The sequence below is a fragment of the Chanodichthys erythropterus genome, chromosome 22 (assembly GCF_024489055.1).
Source record: "Chanodichthys erythropterus isolate Z2021 chromosome 22, ASM2448905v1, whole genome shotgun sequence".
Taxonomy (NCBI): domain Eukaryota; kingdom Metazoa; phylum Chordata; class Actinopteri; order Cypriniformes; family Xenocyprididae; genus Chanodichthys; species Chanodichthys erythropterus.
In genome coordinates, this window is record NC_090242.1 from 35492282 (window position 1) to 35514343 (window position 22062).

Here is a 22062-nt window from a genome sequence, read left to right on the forward strand (position 1 = left end):
TATTGTGTTTTTTTGTCGGTAATAATAGTCTGTTTTTTTGTAACATGATGTAAAATAACCTCTAAATGCCTAAAATTACCAGAAAGCACTGAAAACCTCATGAAAGATGTTTACGCTTTCCTTTTTTCCTGGTTTTCTCTTTCTGCCTCCCTCGAGGTTTTTAAGTACCTTCTTTGACTTATTTGATTGGAGAAGCAAAAGAGGCACAGAGTGGCTGTTAATACCCATAAGGCTGTGGGGGTGGACACATGAGTGTCATTTCCTGTTTACGTGGTCAGTAGCGATACATACTGACTCAATGTGAGTCGTTCTGTGAAGCAGGTGCTTTTCCTGAGTTTTCTGTAGTGTTTTTAAACAGATTGTGAAGCGAAATTATTAACTTCGAGCCTATATGTATTTATTAATCATGCCTTGTTATGCACCTTATCATGTCATAATTGTAACCACAGTTATAATACATATGCATTGTTACACGTCTATAAAGTATAATGCATTAAAACACAATTTCAGATCTGCAAATGTTGCAATGCACAATTACTTATGCATTATGACATACATTTTGAATACCTTTACAATGCATTAAAGGCTGTTAGTAAAGTATATGTTTTTGAAGTGAAACATGCTTACTGAAACAAGAGGTTTAAGATCAAACAGGCGAGGAGAGGGATGGAGCTGCTGTTTGAAGTGTGCGATGATTCAGAGCGACTGACATCACGTATCAGATCTCTTCATCTGTTCTGACTCAACATTTGGACAGTCATATTATAAACACATGCCACGTCTCTCTTCTTCTGATCCTATCAGATGGTTAGACATGCGACTTCCACCGTACGTTTGATTACTATGTTCGTATACCATAAACGTTTCGTTATTTTACTCTGCACTGCTTTATTTTAATGTACGTTCATTTATTTAGATGTTCTTCTTTTTTACTGTTTATATTAAAGAACTTTCTTTTCTTAATCATTTTTCATTCTTTCTTTTAATTGTTTCTTGTGATTCCGTAACACTGATCATTAGTTAGTGTTTTTCTGTCGTGCCTCATAGAAAACACTCTTACTGTTGTGCATCACATGTGATGTTTAAATACATTTGCTTTGCATTCGTCCAATGTTATATTTTAATGGTAATATTATTAGATATTAGATAAATAATATTTCATATATAATAGTTAAATTATAGAGTGTGTGTGTGTGTGTGTGTGTGCTTGAGTGTGTGATGCAAGTGTGTGATGCAAGTGTGTGGTGTGTGTGTGCTTGAGCGTGTGTGTGAGTGAGTGTCTGAGTGTGTGATGTGTGTGTGTGTGTGTGTGTGTGTAAGCGAGAGTGAGTGTGTGTGAGTGAGTGTGATGTGAGTGTGTGCATGTGTGTGTGTGTGAGTGTGCGATGTGAGTGTGTGTTTGTGCTTGAGTGTGTGTTTGTGCTTGAGTGTGTGATGTGTGTGTGTGAGAGAGAGAGAAAGTGTGTGTGTGTGTGTGTGTGTGTGTGTGTGTGTGTGTGTGTGTGTGTGTGTGTGTAAGCGAGAGTGAGTGTGTGTGAGTGAGTGTGATGTGAGTGTGTGCGTGTGTGTGTGCTTGAGCGTGTGTGTGAGTGAGTGTCTGAGTGTGTGATGTGTGTGTGTGTGTGTGTAAGCGAGAGTGAGTGTGTGTGAGTGAGTGTGATGTGAGTGTGTGCGTGTGTGTGTGTGTGAGTGTGCGATGTGAGTGTGTGTTTGTGCTTGAGTGTGTGTTTGTGCTTGAGTGTGTGATGTGTGTGTGTGAGAGAGAGAGAAAGTGTGTGTGTGTGTGTGTGTGTGTGATGCGAGTGTGTGGTGTGTGTGTGCTTGAGCGTGTGTGTGAGTGAGTGTCTGAGTGTGTGGTGTGTGTGTGTGAGAGAGAAAGTGTGCGGATGTGAGTGTGTGTGTGTGTGTGTGTGTACGTGTGTGTGAGTGTGTGTGTGTGTGTGCGATGTGAGTGTGTTTGTGCTTGAGTGTGTGATGTGAGTGTGTGGTGTGTGTGTGCTTGAGCGTGTGTGTGAGTGAGTGTCTGAGTGTGTGGTGTGTGTGTGTGAGAGAGAAAGTGTGCGGATGTGAGTGTGTGTGTGTGTGTGTGTGTGTACGTGTGTGTGAGTGTGTGTGTGTGTGTGCGATGTGAGTGTGTTTGTGCTTGAGTGTGTGATGTGAGTGTGTGTGTGTGTGTGTGTGTGTGTGTGTGTGTGTGTGTGAGTGTCTGAGTGTGTGATGTGTGTGTGTGTAAGAGAGAGTGAGTGTGTGTGAGTGAGTGTGATGTGAGTGTGTGTGAGAGAGAGAGAAAGTGTGCGGATGTGAGTGTGTGTGTGTGCTTGAGTGTGTGATGTGAGTGTGTGTGTTTATGCGTGTGTGTGTGTGTGTGTGTGTGTGTGAGTGTCTGAGTGTGTGAGTATGCATGTGAGTGTGTCTGTGTACTTGTGTGTGTGTACGTGTGTGTACGTGAGTGAGTGAGTCTGTCTGAGTGTGTGTGTGTGTCTGTGTGAGAGAGTGTCAGTGCATGAGTGTGTGTGTGAGTGAGTCTGTCTGAGTGTGTAAGTGTGTGTCTGCGTGTGTGTATGTGTGAGAGTGTGTGTCTGTGTGTGTGTGTGTGTGTGGAGCTCCACTAGGGGGCTCCAGCAGCAGTAAATCACTGTAATCAAACAGGGTAAATCTGTTAGAGAACAAAGATCTGCTGTCGATCCCCGACAAAGACAAGAATGAGAGAAAAGAAGAGAAGAAAGAAACATGGCAGCGCTTGACACGTAATCCTGTTGATCTGAAACAGAGAACACACACGCAGCCGACGAGCGCATGGCTTGAAGCGCTTGGATCTTCTTGTGTGTGTGTGTGTGTGTGTGTGTGTGTGTATATGTCTCTACCTGGCATGGCATCCATGAGGATGAACAATAAAGAAATGAAAAGCAAGGCAAAGCGGCAGATATGTGAGTATGGAGGGAAGTGTGGAGCGGTTCCTCTCGGCACCATCTGTGCTGCAGACACGCTCAGATCTGACGCGCTTTCTTCTGCCATCGCTATGGCAACACACACAGCAAGGCCACACTGTCAAGCTGTCAGTCAAATCAGAGATGCCCACACACACACACACCCACACAGGTCTCCGACTTCAGACCTGAACGTGAACCCACACGACACACCTTTCTTTTTATTTCTTTTCGGTCTGTTTCTTTACTATTTTTTGTTTAGTTTCTTTCTTTTTTTTTAAGTATTTTTGTTTTGTTTCTTTTTTTTTCCTTACTTTTTCTCTCCATCTGTATGTGTTTCTCCAGGTTCATTTGATGTAATTACAGGTCAATTAAAAGCTTTGGTGCCTTTGATCAGATTTGTGTGTGTGTGTGTGTGTGTTGCATCTTGAACTCATTTCTCAGTATAAACACTGAATTGAGCTCTTTTCTTTCTCTCTGTCTCATCTTGTAACTCTTTGTTTTCTCTCATTTGTGTGTGTTGTGTTCCATCAGCTCCAGATGTGTTTTCTCCACCTGTTATTGTTCTTAAAAAGGAATATTCTGCTTTAGATTTGAAACTGAATGTCCATGTTCAACATCTGTGACACACGGCTGATCATCACAGAGAATCATTTTAACTCGACCTTCAGTTTGTGGAAATTGAACAGCGGCTTTAAAAGCACAAAGTGAAGCTTGTGTTGTTGTTAAAACTCAAATATTGTGTAAAGAGAGGATTTCAGCTGTTTCGATTGTCTTTTTGTGGTTGAACTTTTTGTCTAGGTGGACGAGCATGTGGAGATTTCTCACGTAAACAGTGATTTACTGATTGTCCTAAAGAAACCGCTTTCATTTCTCTTTAAATCTGAGATTCCGTAACGTTTTTCCATTAGCCGACCTCCTTTGAGCTGGAATATTTTCTTGAAGTCCCTCTGAAATTTGTAGTTAATATTTCAATAATTTACCAACACATTCACAGTTTTCTGATGTAGGTTAACGGTCACATGACATGCATGTCAAAATTTTTTTATATATATTTTGCATTTATTTACATTATAAAATCATCCAGTAATTTGTTTTATTTTAAAATAATTTAATTTTATATTTTTATTTAATATATTTAATGATTAACTTTTCCTCCACTTTAATTGTTTTTATTTGAAAAGTATTTATTTTAATTTTACATTTTTATGATTTAATCATTAGCTTTTCATCAACTCATTTTGAGTTTTGTTTTATAATGAGTCATTTTCTTAAATTTTGCATTTTTATGATATATTTAGTATCATTTCATTAACAAATTGAATTTTTATTAATTTTATGAATTTTCGTATGAATTTTTTTATGAATTTTTTTATTTTTTATTAAAAAACGGTGATCGTCTCGTCTGAACTGACAACCTGACAGAAACCAGCAAAATCTGTGTGTGTGTGTCTCTCTTTCTATTAGTTGTGTGTAAAGTGTTTCCTGGCTGTATTGACATCTGACCTGAAACACACACACACACACAGTCACAGGTGCTGTTGTGGGAGGCACTTGTCTTTGCACAGTTCTCCCTAATCAAGCCACAGGAAGCCACTTCTCCTCAGGGAGTGTGTGTGTGTGCGCTCACTCGCTGTGGTTCATGTGGAATAGATTAGTGTTTGATGGTAAAGCCAGACCCCAGTGTGTATGTGTGTGTTGGAGCTCTTGATGTTGTTCTACATCTGTACAGCATTATGGCAATTGCAGGTTGATGGAATAAAGTCCAAAGCGAGGGGCGGAACTTCCTTCCGCAAAAATAACGAATGTTAGTTTGCTAGTTTGTTGAATGTCTATTTCAAAAGTGTGTGTTTTCCTGCATGTGTGTTTATTGCATGTGTGTGTGTAGTGGGTCAGTTCAGCACAGGTGCAGCAAGCGAGTTACACCGATAAGGTGTGTAGTGGGAGAGACTTTGTGTGTGTGTATGTGTGTGTGTTGTGGCTTTCGTGACTGCTCTGGTTTCACTCCATCTGCTCCTGATCTGCAGCAGTAAACAGACTCACTCCTGCAGCATTTGTGCTCCAGAAATGAATGATTCCTCAAATCATGTGTGTTGTTGAGCAGAGGTGCTGCTACTTTTAAGTGATCAGATGCACCTGCTGGACCACAAGAATCCCACAGACACACATCGAAGGAGAAACCAGGGCCACATCTACAGACCAAACATGAAGAAAACACCTGGCAACCGCCTAGCAACCCTGCACTCATTAACAACTGCATAGCAACAATCTAAAACACTCAAAATGCCCTAGCAACTGCGTACTAACTGCGTAAAACACTCGAAACACCCTAGCGACTGCATACTTACAACCTAAAACACTCAGGACACCAAAGTATCTGCCTAAAAACAGCCATAACACCCTAGCAACTGCCTAAAACACTCAAGACACCCGAGCAACTGCATAACAGCAGCCTAAAAACACTCGAAACACCCTAACTGCATAGCAACAGCCTGAAACACCCTAACTGCATAGCAACAGCCTGAAACACCCTAACTGCATAGCAACAGCCTGAAACACTCTAAATGCATGGCAACTGCCTAAAACTTTTGAAACACCCTAACTGCATAGCAACAGCCTGAAACACCCTAACTGCATAGCTACCCCCTAAAACACTCGAAACACCCTAACTGCACAGCAGACTCTTAAAACGCACACCCTAACTGCACAGCAGACTCTTAAAACGCACACCCTAACTGTATAGCAACAGCCTAAGACACTCGAAACACCCTAACTGCATAGCAACAGCCTGAAACACCCTAACTGCATAGCAGCTGCCTAAAACTCTTAAAACACCCTAAATGCATAGCAACCACCTAAAACACTCGAAACACCCTAACTGCACAGCAACAGCTGAAACACCCTAACTGCATAGCAGCTGCCGAAAGTGCTCAAAACACCCTAACTGCATAGCAACCACCTAAAACACTTGAAACATCCTAACTGCATAGCAACAGCCTGAAACACCCTAACTGCATAGCAACAGCCTGAAACACCCTAACTGCATAGCAGCTGCCGAAAGTGCTCAAGAAAACCCTAACTGCATAGCAGCTGCCTAAAACTCTCAAAACACCCTAACTGCTTAGCAACAGCCTGAAACACCCTAACTGCATAGCAACCCCCTAAAACACTCGAAACACCCTAACTGCACAGCAGACTCTTAAAACGCACACCCTAACTGTATAGCAACAGCCTAAGACACTCGAAACACCCTAACTGCATAGCAACAGCCTGAAACACCCTAACTGCATAGCAGCTGCCTAAAACTCTTAAAACACCCTAAATGCATAGCAACCACCTAAAACACTCGAAACACCCTAACTGCATAACAACAGCCTAAAACTCTCAAAACACCCCAACTGCATAGCAACAGCCTAAAACACTCGAAACACCCTAACTGCATAGCAACAGCCTGAAACACCCTAACTGCATAGCAACAGCCTGAAACACCCTAACTGCATAGCAACAGCCTGAAACACCCTAACTGCATAGCAGCTGCCTAAAAAGCAATCACCTAAAATGCTCGAAACACCCTAGCTACAGAGCAACCCTAATTGCATAGCAAAAGCCTGAAACGCACACCCTAACTGCATAGCAACACCCGAAAGCGCTTGAAACACCCTAACTGTATAGCAACAGACTAAAAACCACTCAAAACACATGTGTGCGTTAACTATGGACAGGTGCTTCACTACAGCAGAAACAAACTAGCCAGAACAAAATCTCCATGTTATTGAACCCCCCCAAAGTCACAGCCTGATCTCTTTCACAGACGTTGTGTGTGTGTGTGTGTGTGTGTGTGTGTGTGTGTAAGATGGTTCATGGGAAAGTAAAGTCCTCCATCTGTGCTGAAGTCTCTTGGTCTCCATAAAACTCCTCAAACTTCACCCTCGAGCTCTGGAGATGTCATGAGTTCTCAGTTGAGCCTCATTTAGGTTTGTCTCAGATTTTACTCCTACAATTCCTTAGAAGAAACATGTTCTCTTCAGAAACCACTTAAAGTTTTCGTTTGCTCTGCATTTAGTCACAGCTTTATCTTGGAGAAATATTTGAGTTAGAGAGATATAATCTTTGATTTTCTTGTAATTTGAGGTCAATTTAGGAAGATCTTCTGTTTCTGTATCTCTGAGGGTCGTTCTGTCCTCACACATCCACTGTGTTTATTCCAGCTATTCCCATCCGGCATGTTCCCAGCGTTCCTGCTAGTCATTAGAGCACAGTTTTCCAGACGGGAATGCTCTGCTGTTTGTGCACTGATGTCATCACTGATCCGCCGCAGCTGCTCGTCTCACATTTGCACTAAATTATTGTGTTGCAACACTTTGGGAACACGGCAAATTGTTCCTGAGAAAGTGTTCCTCTCCTGATATCATAAAAAGCTATTTTACAGGCTTTTTCTAATACATCTTCATGCATGAAATGATGATCTTGATTGCATAAAAATCTAAAGTAAGATGCATGTTGAAAGCATGTGTTGTGTCTTCAGTTGTCCTGATCTACGCATGTTGTATGTTTGCTTCAGGTATACGCCCCGTCTGCCAGCACTGCCGATTATAACCGGGACTCACCGGGTTACCCGTCCTCTAAAGCACCGGGCAGCAGCTTTACCAGTTCCTTCTTTATGCCAGGTAAACCGCACACAGAACAACTGCCTAACACCCTAGCAACTGCATAGCAACAGCTAAAAAACGTTTCAAACACACTAGCAACTGCATAGCAACCACTCATATAGTCCAGAGTAACTCCCTAAAAACATCCACAATGTCTAAAACACTCAGAACATCATAGCAACTGCATAGCAACAGCCTAAAACACTCAGAACACCCTAGCAACTGCATAGCATCTGCTAAAAACATTTAGGACACACTCAAAACACCCTGGCAACTGCATAGCAACTGCCTAAAACACTCAGAACACCTTAGCTACTGCATATCAACAGTCTAGACACTCCAAACACCCTAACCACTGCATAGAAACTGCCTACAACACTCAGAACACCTTAGCAACTGCATAACAACAGTCTAGACACTCCAAACACCCTAACCACTGCATAGAAACTGCCTACAACACTCAGAACACCTTAATAACTGCTTAGTAACAGCCTACAACACTCAGAACACCATAGTTACTGCCTAAAAACAGCCATAACACACAAGAAACTGCCTAAAACACTCAAAACACCCTAACAACTGCATGGCATCTGCTAAAAACATTTAGAACACACTAGCAACTGCATAGCAACAACTTAGAACACCATAGTAACTCCCTAAAACATTCACAACACAATAGAAACAGCTTAAAACACTCAGAACACCCTAACAACTGCATCGCAACAGCCTAAAACACTCAGAACACCCAAACAACTGCATCGCAACAGCCTAAAACACTCAGAACACCCTAGCAACTGCATAGCAACAGCATAAAACACTCGGAACAATTTAGCTACTGCATATCAACAGTCAACACACTCAAAACAACCTAGCAACTGCATAGCGACTGCCTAAAACACTCAGAACACCTTAGCTACTACATATCAACAGTCTAGACACTCCAAACACCTAACTACTGCATAACAACTGCCTACAATACTCAGAACACCTTAATAACTGCTTAGTGACAGCCTACAACACTCAGAACACCATAGTTACTGCCTAAAAACAGCCATAACACACAAGAAACTGCCTAAAACACTCAAAACACCCTAACAACTGCATGGCATCTGCTAAAAACATTTAGAACACACTAGCAACTGCATAGCAACAACTTAGAACACCATAGTAACTCCCTAAAACATTCACAACACAATAGAAACAGCATAAAACACTCAGAACACCCTAACAACTGCATCGCAACAGCCTAAAACACTCAGAACACCCAAACAACTGCATCGCAACAGCCTAAAACACTCAGAACACCCTAGCAACTGCATAGCAACAGCATAAAACACTCGGAACAATTTAGCTACTGCATATCAACAGTCAACACACTCAAAACAACCTAGCAACTGCATAGCGACTGCCTAAAACACTCAGAACACCTTAGCTACTACATATCAACAGTCTAGACACTCCAAACACCTAACTACTGCATAACAACTGCCTACAATACTCAGAACACCTTAATAACTGCTTAGTGACAGCCTACAACACTCAGAACACCATAGTTACTGCCTAAAAACAGCCATAACACACAAGAAACTGCCTAAAACACTCAAAACACCCTAACAACTGCATGGCATCTGCTAAAAACATTTAGAACACACTAGCAACTGCATAGCAACAACTTAGAACACCATAGTAACTCCCTAAAACATTCACAACACAATAGAAACAGCATAAAACACTCAGAACACCCTAACAACTGCATATCAACAGCCTAAAACACTCAGAACACCCAAACATCTACATCGCAACAGCCTAAACACTCAGAATACCCAAACAACTGCATTGCAACAGCCTAAAACACTCGGAACACCCTAGCAACTGCATAGCAACAGCCTAAAACACTCGGAACACCCTAGCAACTGCATAGCAGCAGCCTAAAACACTGAGAACACCCTAGCAACTGCATAACAACTACCTAAAACACTCAAAACACCCTAGCAACTGCCTAAAACACTCAGAACACCTTAGCTACTGCATATCAACAGTCTACTTCATAGCAACTGCCTACAACACTTAGAACACCTTAGCAACTGCTTAGTAAGAGCCTGCAACACTCAGAACACCCTAACAACTACATATCCACAGCCTAAAACACTTGCAGCACCCTAGCAATCACATAGCAACAACCTAAAACACTTGCAGCACCCTAGCAATCACATAGCAACAACCTAAAACACTTGCAGCACCCTAGCAATCACATAGCAACAACCTAAAACACTTGCAGCACCCTAGCAATCACATAGCAACAACCTAAAACACTTGTATCAGTCTAGAAACCACATAGCAACAGCCTAAAACACTCAGAACATCCTAACAACTGCATAGAAACTGCCTAAAATACTTGCAGCACCCTAGCAATCACATAGCAACAACCTAAAACATTTGCAGCACCCTAGCAATCACATAGCAACAACCTAAAACACTTGCAGCACCCTAGCAATCACATAGCAACAACCTAAAACACTTGCAGCACCCTAGCAATCACATAGCAACAACCTAAAACACTTGCAGCACCCTAGCAATCACATAGCAACAACTTAAAACACTTGCAGCACCCTAGCAATCACATAGCAACAACCTAAAACACTTGCAGCACCCTAGCAATCACATAGCAACAACCTAAAACACTTACAGCACCCTAGCAATCACATAGCAACAACTTAAAACACTTGCAGCACCCTAGCAATCACATAGCAACAACCTAAAACACTTACAGCACCCTAGCAATCACATAGCAACAACCTAAAACACTTGCAGCACCCTAGCAATCACATAGCAACAACCTAAAACACTTGCAGCACCCTAGCAATCACATAGCAACAACCTAAAACACTTGCAGCACCCTAGCAATCACATAGCAACAACCTAAAACACTTGTATCAGTCTAGAAACCACATAGCAACAGCCTAAAACACTCAGAACATCCTAACAACTGCATAGAAACTGCCTAAAATATTTGCAGCACCCTAGCAATCACATAGCAACAACCTAAAACATTTGCAGCACCCTAGCAATCACATAGCAACAACCTAAAACACTTGCAGCACCCTAGCAATCACATAGCAACAACCTAAAACACTTGCAGCACCCTAGCAATCACATAGCAACAACCTAAAACACTTGCAGCACCCTAGCAATCACATAGCAACAACTTAAAACACTTGCAGCACCCTAGCAATCACATAGCAACAACCTAAAACACTTGCAGCACCCTAGCAATCACATAGCAACAACCTAAAACACTTGCAGCACCCTAGCAATCACATAGCAACAACTTAAAACACTTGCAGCACCCTAGCAATCACATAGCAACAACCTAAAACACTTGCAGCACCCTAGCAATCATATAGCAACAACCTAAAACACTTGTATCAGTCTAGAAACCACATAGCAACAGCCTAAAACACTCAGAACATCCTAACAACTGCATAGAAACTGCCTAAAATACTTGCAGCACCCTAGCAATCACATAGCAACAACCTAAAACACTTACAGCACCCTAGCAATCACATAGCAACAACCTAAAACACTTGCAGCACCCTAGCAATCACATAGCAACAACTTAAAACACTTGCAGCACCCTAGCAATCACATAGCAACAACCTAAAACACTTGCAGCACCCTAGCAATCACATAGCAACAACCTAAAACACTTGCAGCACCCTAGCAATCACATAGCAACAACTTAAAACACTTGCAGCACCCTAGCAATCACATAGCAACAACCTAAAACACTTGCAGCACCCTAGCAATCACATAGCAACAACCTAAAACACTTGCAGCACCCTAGCAATCACATAGCAACAACTTAAAACACTTGCAGCACCCTAGCAATCACATAGCAACAACCTAAAACACTTGCAGCACCCTAGCAATCATATAGCAACAACCTAAAACACTTGTATCAGTCTAGAAACCACATAGCAACAGCCTAAAACACTCAGAACATCCTAACAACTGCATAGAAACTGCCTAAAATACTTGCAGCACCCTAGCAATCACATAGCAACAACCTAAAACACTTACAGCACCCTAGCAATCACATAGCAACAACCTAAAACACTTGCAGCACCCTAGCAATCACATAGCAACAACTTAAAACACTTGCAGCACCCTAGCAATCACATAGCAACAACCTAAAACACTTGCAGCACCCTAGCAATCACATAGCAACAACCTAAAACACTTGCAGCACCCTAGCAATCACATAGCAACAACTTAAAACACTTGCAGCACCCTAGCAATCACATAGCAACAACCTAAAACACTTGCAGCACCCTAGCAATCACATAGCAACAACCTAAAACACTTGCAGCACCCTAGCAATCACATAGCAACAACTTAAAACACTTGCAGCACCCTAGCAATCGCATAGCAACAACCTAAAACACTTGCAGCACCCTAGCAATCACATAGCAACAACCTAAAACACTTGCAGCACCCTAGCAATCACATAGCAACAACCTAAAACACTTGCAGCACCCTAGCAATCACATAGCAACAACCTAAAACACTTGCAGCACCCTAGCAATCACATAGCAACAACCTAAAACACTTGCAGCACCCTAGCAATCACATAGCAACAACCTAAAACACTTGCAGCACCCTAGCAATCACATAGCAACAACCTAAAACACTTGCAGCACCCTAGCAATCACATAGCAACAACCTAAAACACTTGCAGCACCCTAGCAATCACATAGCAACAACCTAAAACACTTGCAGCACCCTAGCAATCACATAGCAACAACCTAAAACACTTGTATCAGTCTAGAAACCACATAGCAACAGCCTAAAACACTCAGAACATCCTAACAACTGCATAGAAACTGCCTAAAATACTTGCAGCACCCTAGCAATCACATAGCAACAACCTAAAACATTTGCAGCACCCTAGCAATCACATAGCAACAACCTAAAACACTTGCAGCACCCTAGCAATCACATAGCAACAACCTAAAACACTTGCAGCACCCTAGCAATCACATAGCAACAACCTAAAACACTTGCAGCACCCTAGCAATCATATAGCAACAACCTAAAACACTTGTATCAGTCTAGAAACCACATAGCAACAGCCTAAAACACTCAGAACATCCTAACAACTGCATAGAAACTGCCTAAAATACTTGCAGCACCCTAGCAATCACATAGCAACAACCTAAAACACTTACAGCACCCTAGCAATCACATAGCAACAACCTAAAACACTTGCAGCACCCTAGCAATCACATAGCAACAACTTAAAACACTTGCAGCACCCTAGCAATCACATAGCAACAACCTAAAACACTTGCAGCACCCTAGCAATCACATAGCAACAACCTAAAACACTTGCAGCACCCTAGCAATCACATAGCAACAACTTAAAACACTTGCAGCACCCTAGCAATCACATAGCAACAACTTAAAACACTTGCAGCACCCTAGCAATCACATAGCAACAACCTAAAACACTTGCAGCACCCTAGCAATCACATAGCAACAACCTAAAACACTTGCAGCACCCTAGCAATCACATAGCAACAACCTAAAACACTTGCAGCACCCTAGCAATCACATAGCAACAACCTAAAACACTTGCAGCACCCTAGCAATCACATAGCAACAACCTAAAACACTTGCAGCACCCTAGCAATCACATAGCAACAACCTAAAACACTTGCAGCACCCTAGCAATCACATAGCAACAACCTAAAACACTTGTATCAGTCTAGAAACCACATAGCAACAGCCTAAAACACTCAGAACATCCTAACAACTGCATAGAAACTGCCTAAAACACTCGCATCACCCTAGAAACCACATAGAAAAAAAAAACACCTCTCTAAAGTCACAGTCTGATCTAACTATGTGTGTTTCACGAATGATTTCAGACGGTCATCACAGTACAGACCCATGGAGCTCATCCGGCAGTATGAACCAGCCCGGATACAACAGCATGCTGGGAAACTCCACACACAGCGCTCAGAGCAGCAGCTACTGCGGCCTTCACCCGCACGAGAGACTCGTGAGTGCTTTTACTCACCTCTCTTCACCTAGTTGAGATTAGTTCAGCAGACTTATGGGTTTTTAAACAATGTCCAGTGATAGCGTTCTAGGAATGAGTTTAAAATAAAGATGCTCTATGGTCAAGTGTTATCTGTTCAATAACCCTCTTTCTCTCTGTGTTTTGCAGAGTTACCCGTCACACTCGTCTGCTGAGATTAACCCCAGTCTTCCTCCCATGTCCAGTTTCCATCGGAGCGGCGGGACGAATCACTACAGCACGGCGTCCTGCTCCGCCACCACAAACGGAACAGACAGCGTCATGGGTGAGTCTGGAGTGACTACTGATCAGTAGGAATCAAAGCGGAATGAGGATTTGATTCAGTCATTTTCACAATGCAAACTAATGCAAATGTTGAGGAATTGTTCTGAGAGAAGGGGTCAAGGGAGCTACAGGAGATCAGGTTTAGCTGCCCAACAACATTAGTGATTTAATCAACCAATTTGTTCATGTTAAGATGATCAGTAGCTGTTTCTGATCAGCTGATGAACATCATTGGTTATTCCTCCGAATGACAGTTCCAAAATCAGCCTGGATTTTAGCTTATTTAAAAGCTTAATTTGCAGTCCCCTTGGAAGTGTGCTGGGCCCCTCGTTAAGAATCTCTGCTCTGAAGTGTTCATTTAAAGTCAGCGCTTTTGTCTATATCTTATTTAAATGGATAGAAGTTTCAAAGCTCTATAATCTCTCTCTCTGTTGTGTTTCAGCCAATCGAGCGTCGAGCGGAGCAGGAAGCAGCTCTCAGACGGGAGACGCGTTAGGAAAGGCTCTGGCTTCAGTGAGTCAACAGGTCTCATGTAGGCCCAGACAAATACAAAAATACACAGCTGCAAAAGACAACATGAAACAACTTGTTTCAACCAATAGCAAACCTCAACCATCCAATCAATTCCCCATGGACAAAATCAAGCCCCGCCCTACATTTGTTGACTATTACAAACTCCATTTCATGCAGGCTTTAATGCATCATGCAGACATTTATTAAGAAAACAAATAGTTAAATATGATTTCATGTTGCCTTTTACAAAAACAACTTAGCCAGCAGAATCAATCAGACGAATGAGGATTCACACAAACGCTCCTGTAGGGAGTTTCAGCATGATGTTGTGTGTTTGTGGCGCTCTCGTTTGTCATTGCTGTTTGTTTGTTGTCGTTGTAGATCTATTCCCCCGACCACACCAATAACAGCTTCTCGTCCAACCCGTCCACTCCTGTGGGATCACCTCCGTCGCTCACAGGTAACAATGTGTGTGTGTTGTTTTCTGACGAGTGTGTTTATTCTCAACAGATTCTTAAACACACACACAGCTGTTTGCGCTAATGTCAGTCACCTGATCTCACTCTAGTTTCTGTACTATTATTTAAAAAGACTATATGAAACACTATGCATTTTAAACGTTTTGTGTACCTGGTTTCCACTAATGTTATTACAGTTAACTAAAAGCCATTCGGATTTTAAAGTTAAAAGCTTTTCATATGTTGCATTCTTCATATTCGTTTCAAACTATGAACCGTAGGATATTCCCACTCTCAATGCCATTCTCAGAGTCATTATTCGAGTCACCATGGAAACGCCCGCCGCCTAATTGGTATGTCTCAGAGTGCCAAAGTTATTAGACCGACAACCATTAAATGCGCAAGTGCAAATTAATATTTAAACTTAAACATGCGAGGGAAGTTTAAGTAACTAATTTAATAAATTTCTCATTGGCAGCGGCGCGGATACATGCAAAATTTATTTGCACATGAATGTGGCTATAATTATGTGCTAATTAGCATTTGGAAATGAGCTTTAATAATACAGAGAAGCGTCTGAAATGCATGTTTCTATAAAGAAGTACAATTTGAAAAAACACAACATAATTAGCCGGATATACATAATGAGCGGATGGCGCAAACGCAAACAGGTGAAGGTCAGGGAGAAGGAATAAACGAGCGCGCCGCTCCTCTCTAATTACCGGTGTGAACGGGTTTGCATCCTAACACGGGCTCGTGAAAAAGAGACCAAGAAGGAAAGAATAACGAGAAGTTATTAGCATTGGGGTCGTCACCTATCAAAGGCAGGGTCACCCGCCCGTCGCCCCACCAGCTGATGAGCTTTACGGCTTCAGATCTCCACTGGTCTCACATAAAGAAGCACACAAAAGAAAAGAGGACAACAAAGAGAAAGACGAAATTATTTATTCCGCTGGAATGAATGACGCTTAATTGGTCTGTTTGAGTGTCGGCTCAACGGGAAAACACAGATTTAGATATGCGGGAACATTTGACTATTAGAAATTTAAACTATCTGTCTATCTATCTATCTGTCTGTCTGTCTATCTATCTATCTATCTATCTATCGTCTATCTGTCTTTCCATCTATCTATTCATCTATATCTATATATGTATCTATCTATCCATCTGTTTGCCTGTTTGTCTATTTATCTATCCGTCTATCTGTCTATCTATCTATCTATCGTCTATCTGTCTATCCATCTATCTATTCATCTATATCTATATATGTATCTATCTATCCATCTGTTTGCCTGTTTGTCTATTTATCTATCCGTCTATCTGTCTATCTATCTATCTATCTATCTATCGTCTATCTGTCTATCCATCTATCTATTCATCTTTATCTATATATGTCTCTATCTATCCATCTGTTTGCCTGTTTGTCTATTTATCTATCCGTCTATCTGTCTATCTATCTATCAGTCTATCTATCTATCTGTATGTCTGTCTGTCTATCTATCTATCTATCTATCTGTCTGTCTATCTGTCCATCTATCTGTCTTATCTATCTGTCTGTCTATCTATCCGTCTATCTATCTATCTGTCTATTGTCTATCTATCTATCTGTATGTCTGTCTATCTGTCTATCTATTTGTCTGTCTATCTGTCCATCTATCTATCTGTCTGTCTATCTATCTATCTATCTATCCGTCTGTCTGTCTGTCTGTCTATCTATCTATCTATCTGTCTATCTATCCATCTGTCTGTCTATCTATCTATCTATCCGTCTGTCTATTTATCTATCTATCCGTCTGTCTGTCTATCTATCTATCTATCTATCTGTCTATCCGTCTGTCTGTCTATTTATCTATCTATCCATCGGTCTGTCTGTCTATCTATCTATCTATCTATCTATCTGTCTATCTTTCTATCTGTCTGTCTATCTATCTATCTATCTATCAATCTATCTATCTATCCGTCTGTCTATCTATCTATCTATCTATCCGTCTGTCTGTCTGTCTATCTATCTATCTGTCTATCCGTCTGTCTATCTATCCATCTGTCTGTCTGTCTGTCTATTTATCTATCTATCTATCTATCCGTCTGTCTGTCTGTCTATCTATCTATCTATCTGTCTATCCGTCTGTCTGTCTGTCTATCTATTTATCTATCATCTATCTATCTATCTATCCGTCTGTCTGTCTGTCTATCTATCTATCCGTCTGTCTGTCTATCTATCTATCCATCTGTCTGTCTATTATCTATCTATCATCTATCTATCTATCTATCTATCTATCTATCTGTCTGTCTGTCTGTCTATCCGTCTGTCTGTCTATCTATCTATCTATCTATCATCTATCTATCCATCTGTCTGAAAAAGAAGAGGACAACAAAGTTAGACCGGCTACAAGCATTAGTGTTTTTTAAAGAATTGTGGCATATCTGCTTTTGAGTATATTGATATCAGTATTGATTGATATTGTGTTGACATTTCCAATCGCATTATCACTGTTGTGTGTTTTTGATTTTAATGTTTGTACTTTACCTTATGAAGCCCTTCGAGCTGCATTTTATGTATAAAGTGCTACACAAATAAATAAATAAATCTGTTTGAGTAATCAAGATGTTCACAAATATTATTGTTCACACTGATGATGTGGTTAATTTCATCCCTCTAGCTGCCAGTACAGCCGTCTGGTCCAGAAACGGTCAGGGAGCTTCGTCCCCCAGTTACGAGCCGCCGCTGCACTCGTTGGTAAGAGATACTGACACAGAATCAAACTCTGTTCAGCCTTTAGGAAATCACACAGGCTTCAAATTTACCATGATGTTTGCCAAAACACCATAGTTGCTTTACAGAAGACATATACAGTACAGAAATGTTCACATGCATGCAAGAAAATGAATCGATAGTAATGATGAAAGCAAGCAAGTAAAGATGTATCTGTGCATTTATTCTGTCATCCTGCAGCAAAGTCGTATCGAGGACAGATTGGAGCGTCTCGACGATGCAATCCATGTGTTGCGGAGTCATGCGGTGGGTCCGTCCACGGCGATGCCCGGAGGTCATGCGGACATGCACGGATTGATTACTCCATCCCACTCGCACAACGGGGCCATGGGCGGCCTGAGCGCCGGATACAGCTCAGGACTGCTGCCGTCCAACAGACACTCGCTCATGGTAAGAGCCTCTGACCTGTGCAGGGCTTACTTTCTTTATTGGCTGCCCATGAACAACATCTGCTTTGCCCCTCCCTCAAACACTGTAGTTGCATCTGAGACTAGACGAGTTTGGTTTGTGTTGTTCATGTTGAGAAGATGCTGTTTTCTGCTGCCAAAGCAAATCCACTTTGATGAGATTGATACTGTAAAACCGACACCATCGTTACTGTTCGTATCACTGTGAATCAGGAGCTGAGATTCAGATATGATAATGAGCGTTTGGTTTCTGACCAGTCACAACAGACAGGGCCATCTGACCAATCAGAGCAGAGCAGCTCTCAGAAAGGAAGAGTTTAGAGGGACTGAATCTTTGAACGAACCGTTTCAGACGCTATAAGAAAAGTGCAGATGCTGCAGAAAATTTTATTTTTTGACCTTGGATGCATGTAAACCTGTTGTAAGAGACTCAAAATAAAATTATAAGACTTTAAAATAGCGTGATACAGGCATTTTAAGACTTTTAAGATACGTATAACTGAATTTAAGGCTTTTAAAAGCCTTGGACCTACTTTTTCCTAATTTACTGTTTGCATCTATTTTTAGTCACAAATGCGAGGTAAATGCTCGAGCCCTGCTTTGACCTCTCTCAGGACGGACGGCCTGGAGCCACTTCCCATTGAGCGATGATGTCAATGCAAAAGTTTAAAATCAATCTGCTCAGAATCTTTGCATCAGTTGCATTAAAAATCATTCTCAATGCAGTGTGCATGCGGTCACCGATGAGCTCCTGTAATGTTCAAGTATTATCAGGTCAGGTTAGCGGTGTTGACTCTCTTCTGACTGTGACTTATGAGCAGCGCAGGACTAAAGACAGGAAATATCAGAGCGAGAGACAGAAAGAGGGGGAGGAAAAGACTTCAAAACATCAAGGAAGATGCTGGTAATATTTTCCATATTTAAGACTTTTTTTAAAGACTTGAAACAATCCATAAAGCTTCAGACAGCTGGAGAGAATAAAGCACAGAAAGAGAATACATGAAGAAAAGAAGATATAATGCTCGTACTAACACACACACACACACACACTGTGAAGGATTGTGTTCTCTTATTACATGCACATTTATACACAAACAAAACTGATGCTCTCATATGTTTTTATGTAGTCATCAGAACATGAATTGCATAAAAATTGTCCCGATGAATTATTGAAAATGAATGTTTTGCTCAGGAACGCATGTTGCACGTTTGCTTCAGAAAATGTAAAGATTAAGTTACTAAATTGTTGTATTTTTTAGTCTAAAAAGTGGCTCTCACATAAGCAAAATGTAAAGAAATATCCTGCTAGTTGTTTTCACATGTTTCTCCTGCTCTTTTTAAAGTTGTGTTTGGTTGAGACGGGTGAGCGCGCTCCGTGTGTGCATATTTCCAGTGTTAACGAGCTGTTTTTAATGACATAAATGAATAAATGCAGGCGTGGGTTTGCTCGGGCATTTTATTAGACGAGCTCTGCTGTTGACAAGGTCCTGAATCTCTGCTCAATGTCTCAGTGACGCTGCTGTTTATTTATTCACTTTCAACTGTGTGTGTGTGTGTGTGTGTGTGTTTGTGCTGTAATTGCATTGGATTTTTAATGCATTTACACCTCAAAGACTGATTAGTTTCCTTAAAGGAAGAGTTCACCCAAAAATGATAATTTTGTTGCATTTTAGTATCACTGATATACTATTTTTGTTAATATAGTATATCATTGATACTAAAATAATGCAACAAAATGATCTTTTTTCTTTATTTAATTTATTTGTTGTGTGTTTTAGTCCTTCAAATGTTGCCTTAGCAAGTTTAAGTTGTATTTTATTTCAGTTATTTATTTTTTATTTAAAACAAGATCCGTTTACTTGAGAAGCAACACTGCATAAGATATTAAAATTTGTTTTTAATAGTTAATAGTTGTCTTTAATAGTTAATGTTTTAGTAATTTTGTTGTGTTTTTCTCATCTTTATAGCTTTAGTTTTTAATTTTAGTTATTTTAGTCAAAACTAAAATGAGAAATTTTGTCTTGGCAACTATTATTTACATAATGAAACCCTGTTCTGTCGTCACGTACTCACCATCATATTGTTCCAAACCCGTACAACATTTTTCCCTCTTTGAAAAACAAAAGAAGATATTTAGATGAATGTTCATGCTGCTCTTTTTTATTGAATGTGACACGCTGAAGCTAAATGTGTAGATGATGCAGTAAATGTGTGGACTGTGGCTTTAAGAACAGTCATTTTGGTTTGAAACAGTGCTGGAGGAACAGCTGGATCAGATTTGCTGCTCTGTTGTTCTGTGAGGCTGAAGTGAGCGGTCAGAGAGCTGAGGTCATGCTGAAAACAGGTGCTCACATGATGAGAGGAGACGACTAACAAACAAACACACTGAGAACGTTACACAAAATGGCTGTTCAGTATGTGGATTTTTAGTATGCTTAGATGAGCAGCAACCAGAGCAATTTAACCTTCTATTTCCAATATGACATGAAAAATAAAGCAGCATGTTTGGGTTATGATTGATGCATTGGTTTGAGTTTGGAGTTCTGTCAAGTTTGTTCTTTATCCTTCATATTTTTCTTCTCTATTATTATGAAGGATGATTTTATTCCTGAAATTATTGCACATCAAAAACAATTAGTTTCAAAAACTATTTGTATTTTTGTCTTGTTTTACATTATATATATCTAAACATTCGTAAATAAAGACACATTTATCTGAGAAGCAAAATGATTTAAGATGTTAAGTCCTGTTTTCTGAACAATGTGTCATAAAAATCATCTTGTTTTCCCTTTGAATGAAGTTGATTTTTTTTTTTTTAACCCCATTTGTAGATATTTGTTCTTGTTTTAAGCATAAACTCGCTTCATTTTGGTTGATTTCTCATAAAACATAACATAATATCTTCAGTCATTTTGCTTCTCCAGTAAATGTATCTTGATTTAAGAATCTTTAGATATTTGTACTGGAAAACAAGACAAAAAGACAGATGTCTAAAATTCCTTAAAACAAGATCAATTTACTTGAGAAGCAACACTGCACGAGATATTACATTTTGTTTATAGCAGCTATCTTTAATACAAGTGTATTTTGTCTTATTGCAATCATGTTTTAAGTATAAACAAGTTTAGATTATCCGCCATTACAGTAAAACAAAATACACTTGAAAACAAAGTATGAAAACAAGTTTTCATACTTCTGCTTCTCAAGTACATTTATCTTGTTTCAGTGGGGTTTTTTTTTAGTTTTTAAAAACAAAAATGCTGTTTTTGTAGTAAAAACTACATATTTCTGATGTAATAAATTAATGAATTAAACATGCATCATAATGGAGGTGAGGTCATGTGACTACTGTTCATCATCGCATACTGACTGTCTGTAGGAAACACTTGGAGATTGCACTTGCAGGTTAAAGATGCTCTAACTTGCTGTTTAATCCAGGGTTCAAAGACAAACACACTCAGTCCGTCTGTCAGTAGTTGAGTTATGCTCCAGTAATCTGAACTGCACTTCTGAACACACACTGAGAGCCTGAACGTTCCTCTAAGCGGGTCAAACGGCCCGATCTTCTGCAGGAGATGCAGAGATTGAGGCATTAGAGCTTTAAACACACAGTAATAGCACTTAAAAGCGTCTCCCTTCAGGATAAAGAGAGACTGAGCTGCAGTAAATCTTCTGTCGAGGGTTGATTGTGCTCAAAGCCATCAGATCCACGGGCCTCTAAACGCCTGATACGCTTACAGAGTGTGTGAGAGAGAGTTTAGCACTCAGAAGAGATGTGAAAACAATAAACATGCAGCGATGAAACACGAGTTCAGATCTGATCTGAGGGGTTTTGGTGCTTTTACTGCATGAAAAAGAGGTTTTATTTACAGAAATACTGGATATTAACTTTGCACGTTTGCTGTCATGTTTTCATCTTGTATCTACACTTTTAGAAAAAAGCTTCAATGTGGTTCTTTACAGAACTC

At 40.4% G+C, this 22062-nt stretch overlaps 1 protein-coding gene across 8 annotated transcripts in view; it reads left to right on the forward strand.

Annotated features, from left to right (window-relative positions):
- Positions 1-22062, forward strand: part of LOC137012072 (transcription factor 4-like) — a 184629-nt gene that overhangs the window by 135769 nt on the left and 26798 nt on the right. For all 8 annotated transcript variants that reach the window (XM_067375079.1, XM_067375077.1, XM_067375078.1 and 5 more), the window contains 7 exons: positions 7489-7594; positions 13507-13640; positions 13809-13944; positions 14386-14456; positions 14838-14916; positions 17575-17651; positions 17868-18077. In XM_067375079.1, coding sequence (XP_067231180.1) covers positions 7489-7594; positions 13507-13640; positions 13809-13944; positions 14386-14456; positions 14838-14916; positions 17575-17651; positions 17868-18077 — 813 coding nt within the window. The remainder of the gene's footprint in view (positions 1-7488; positions 7595-13506; positions 13641-13808; positions 13945-14385; positions 14457-14837; positions 14917-17574; positions 17652-17867; positions 18078-22062) is intronic.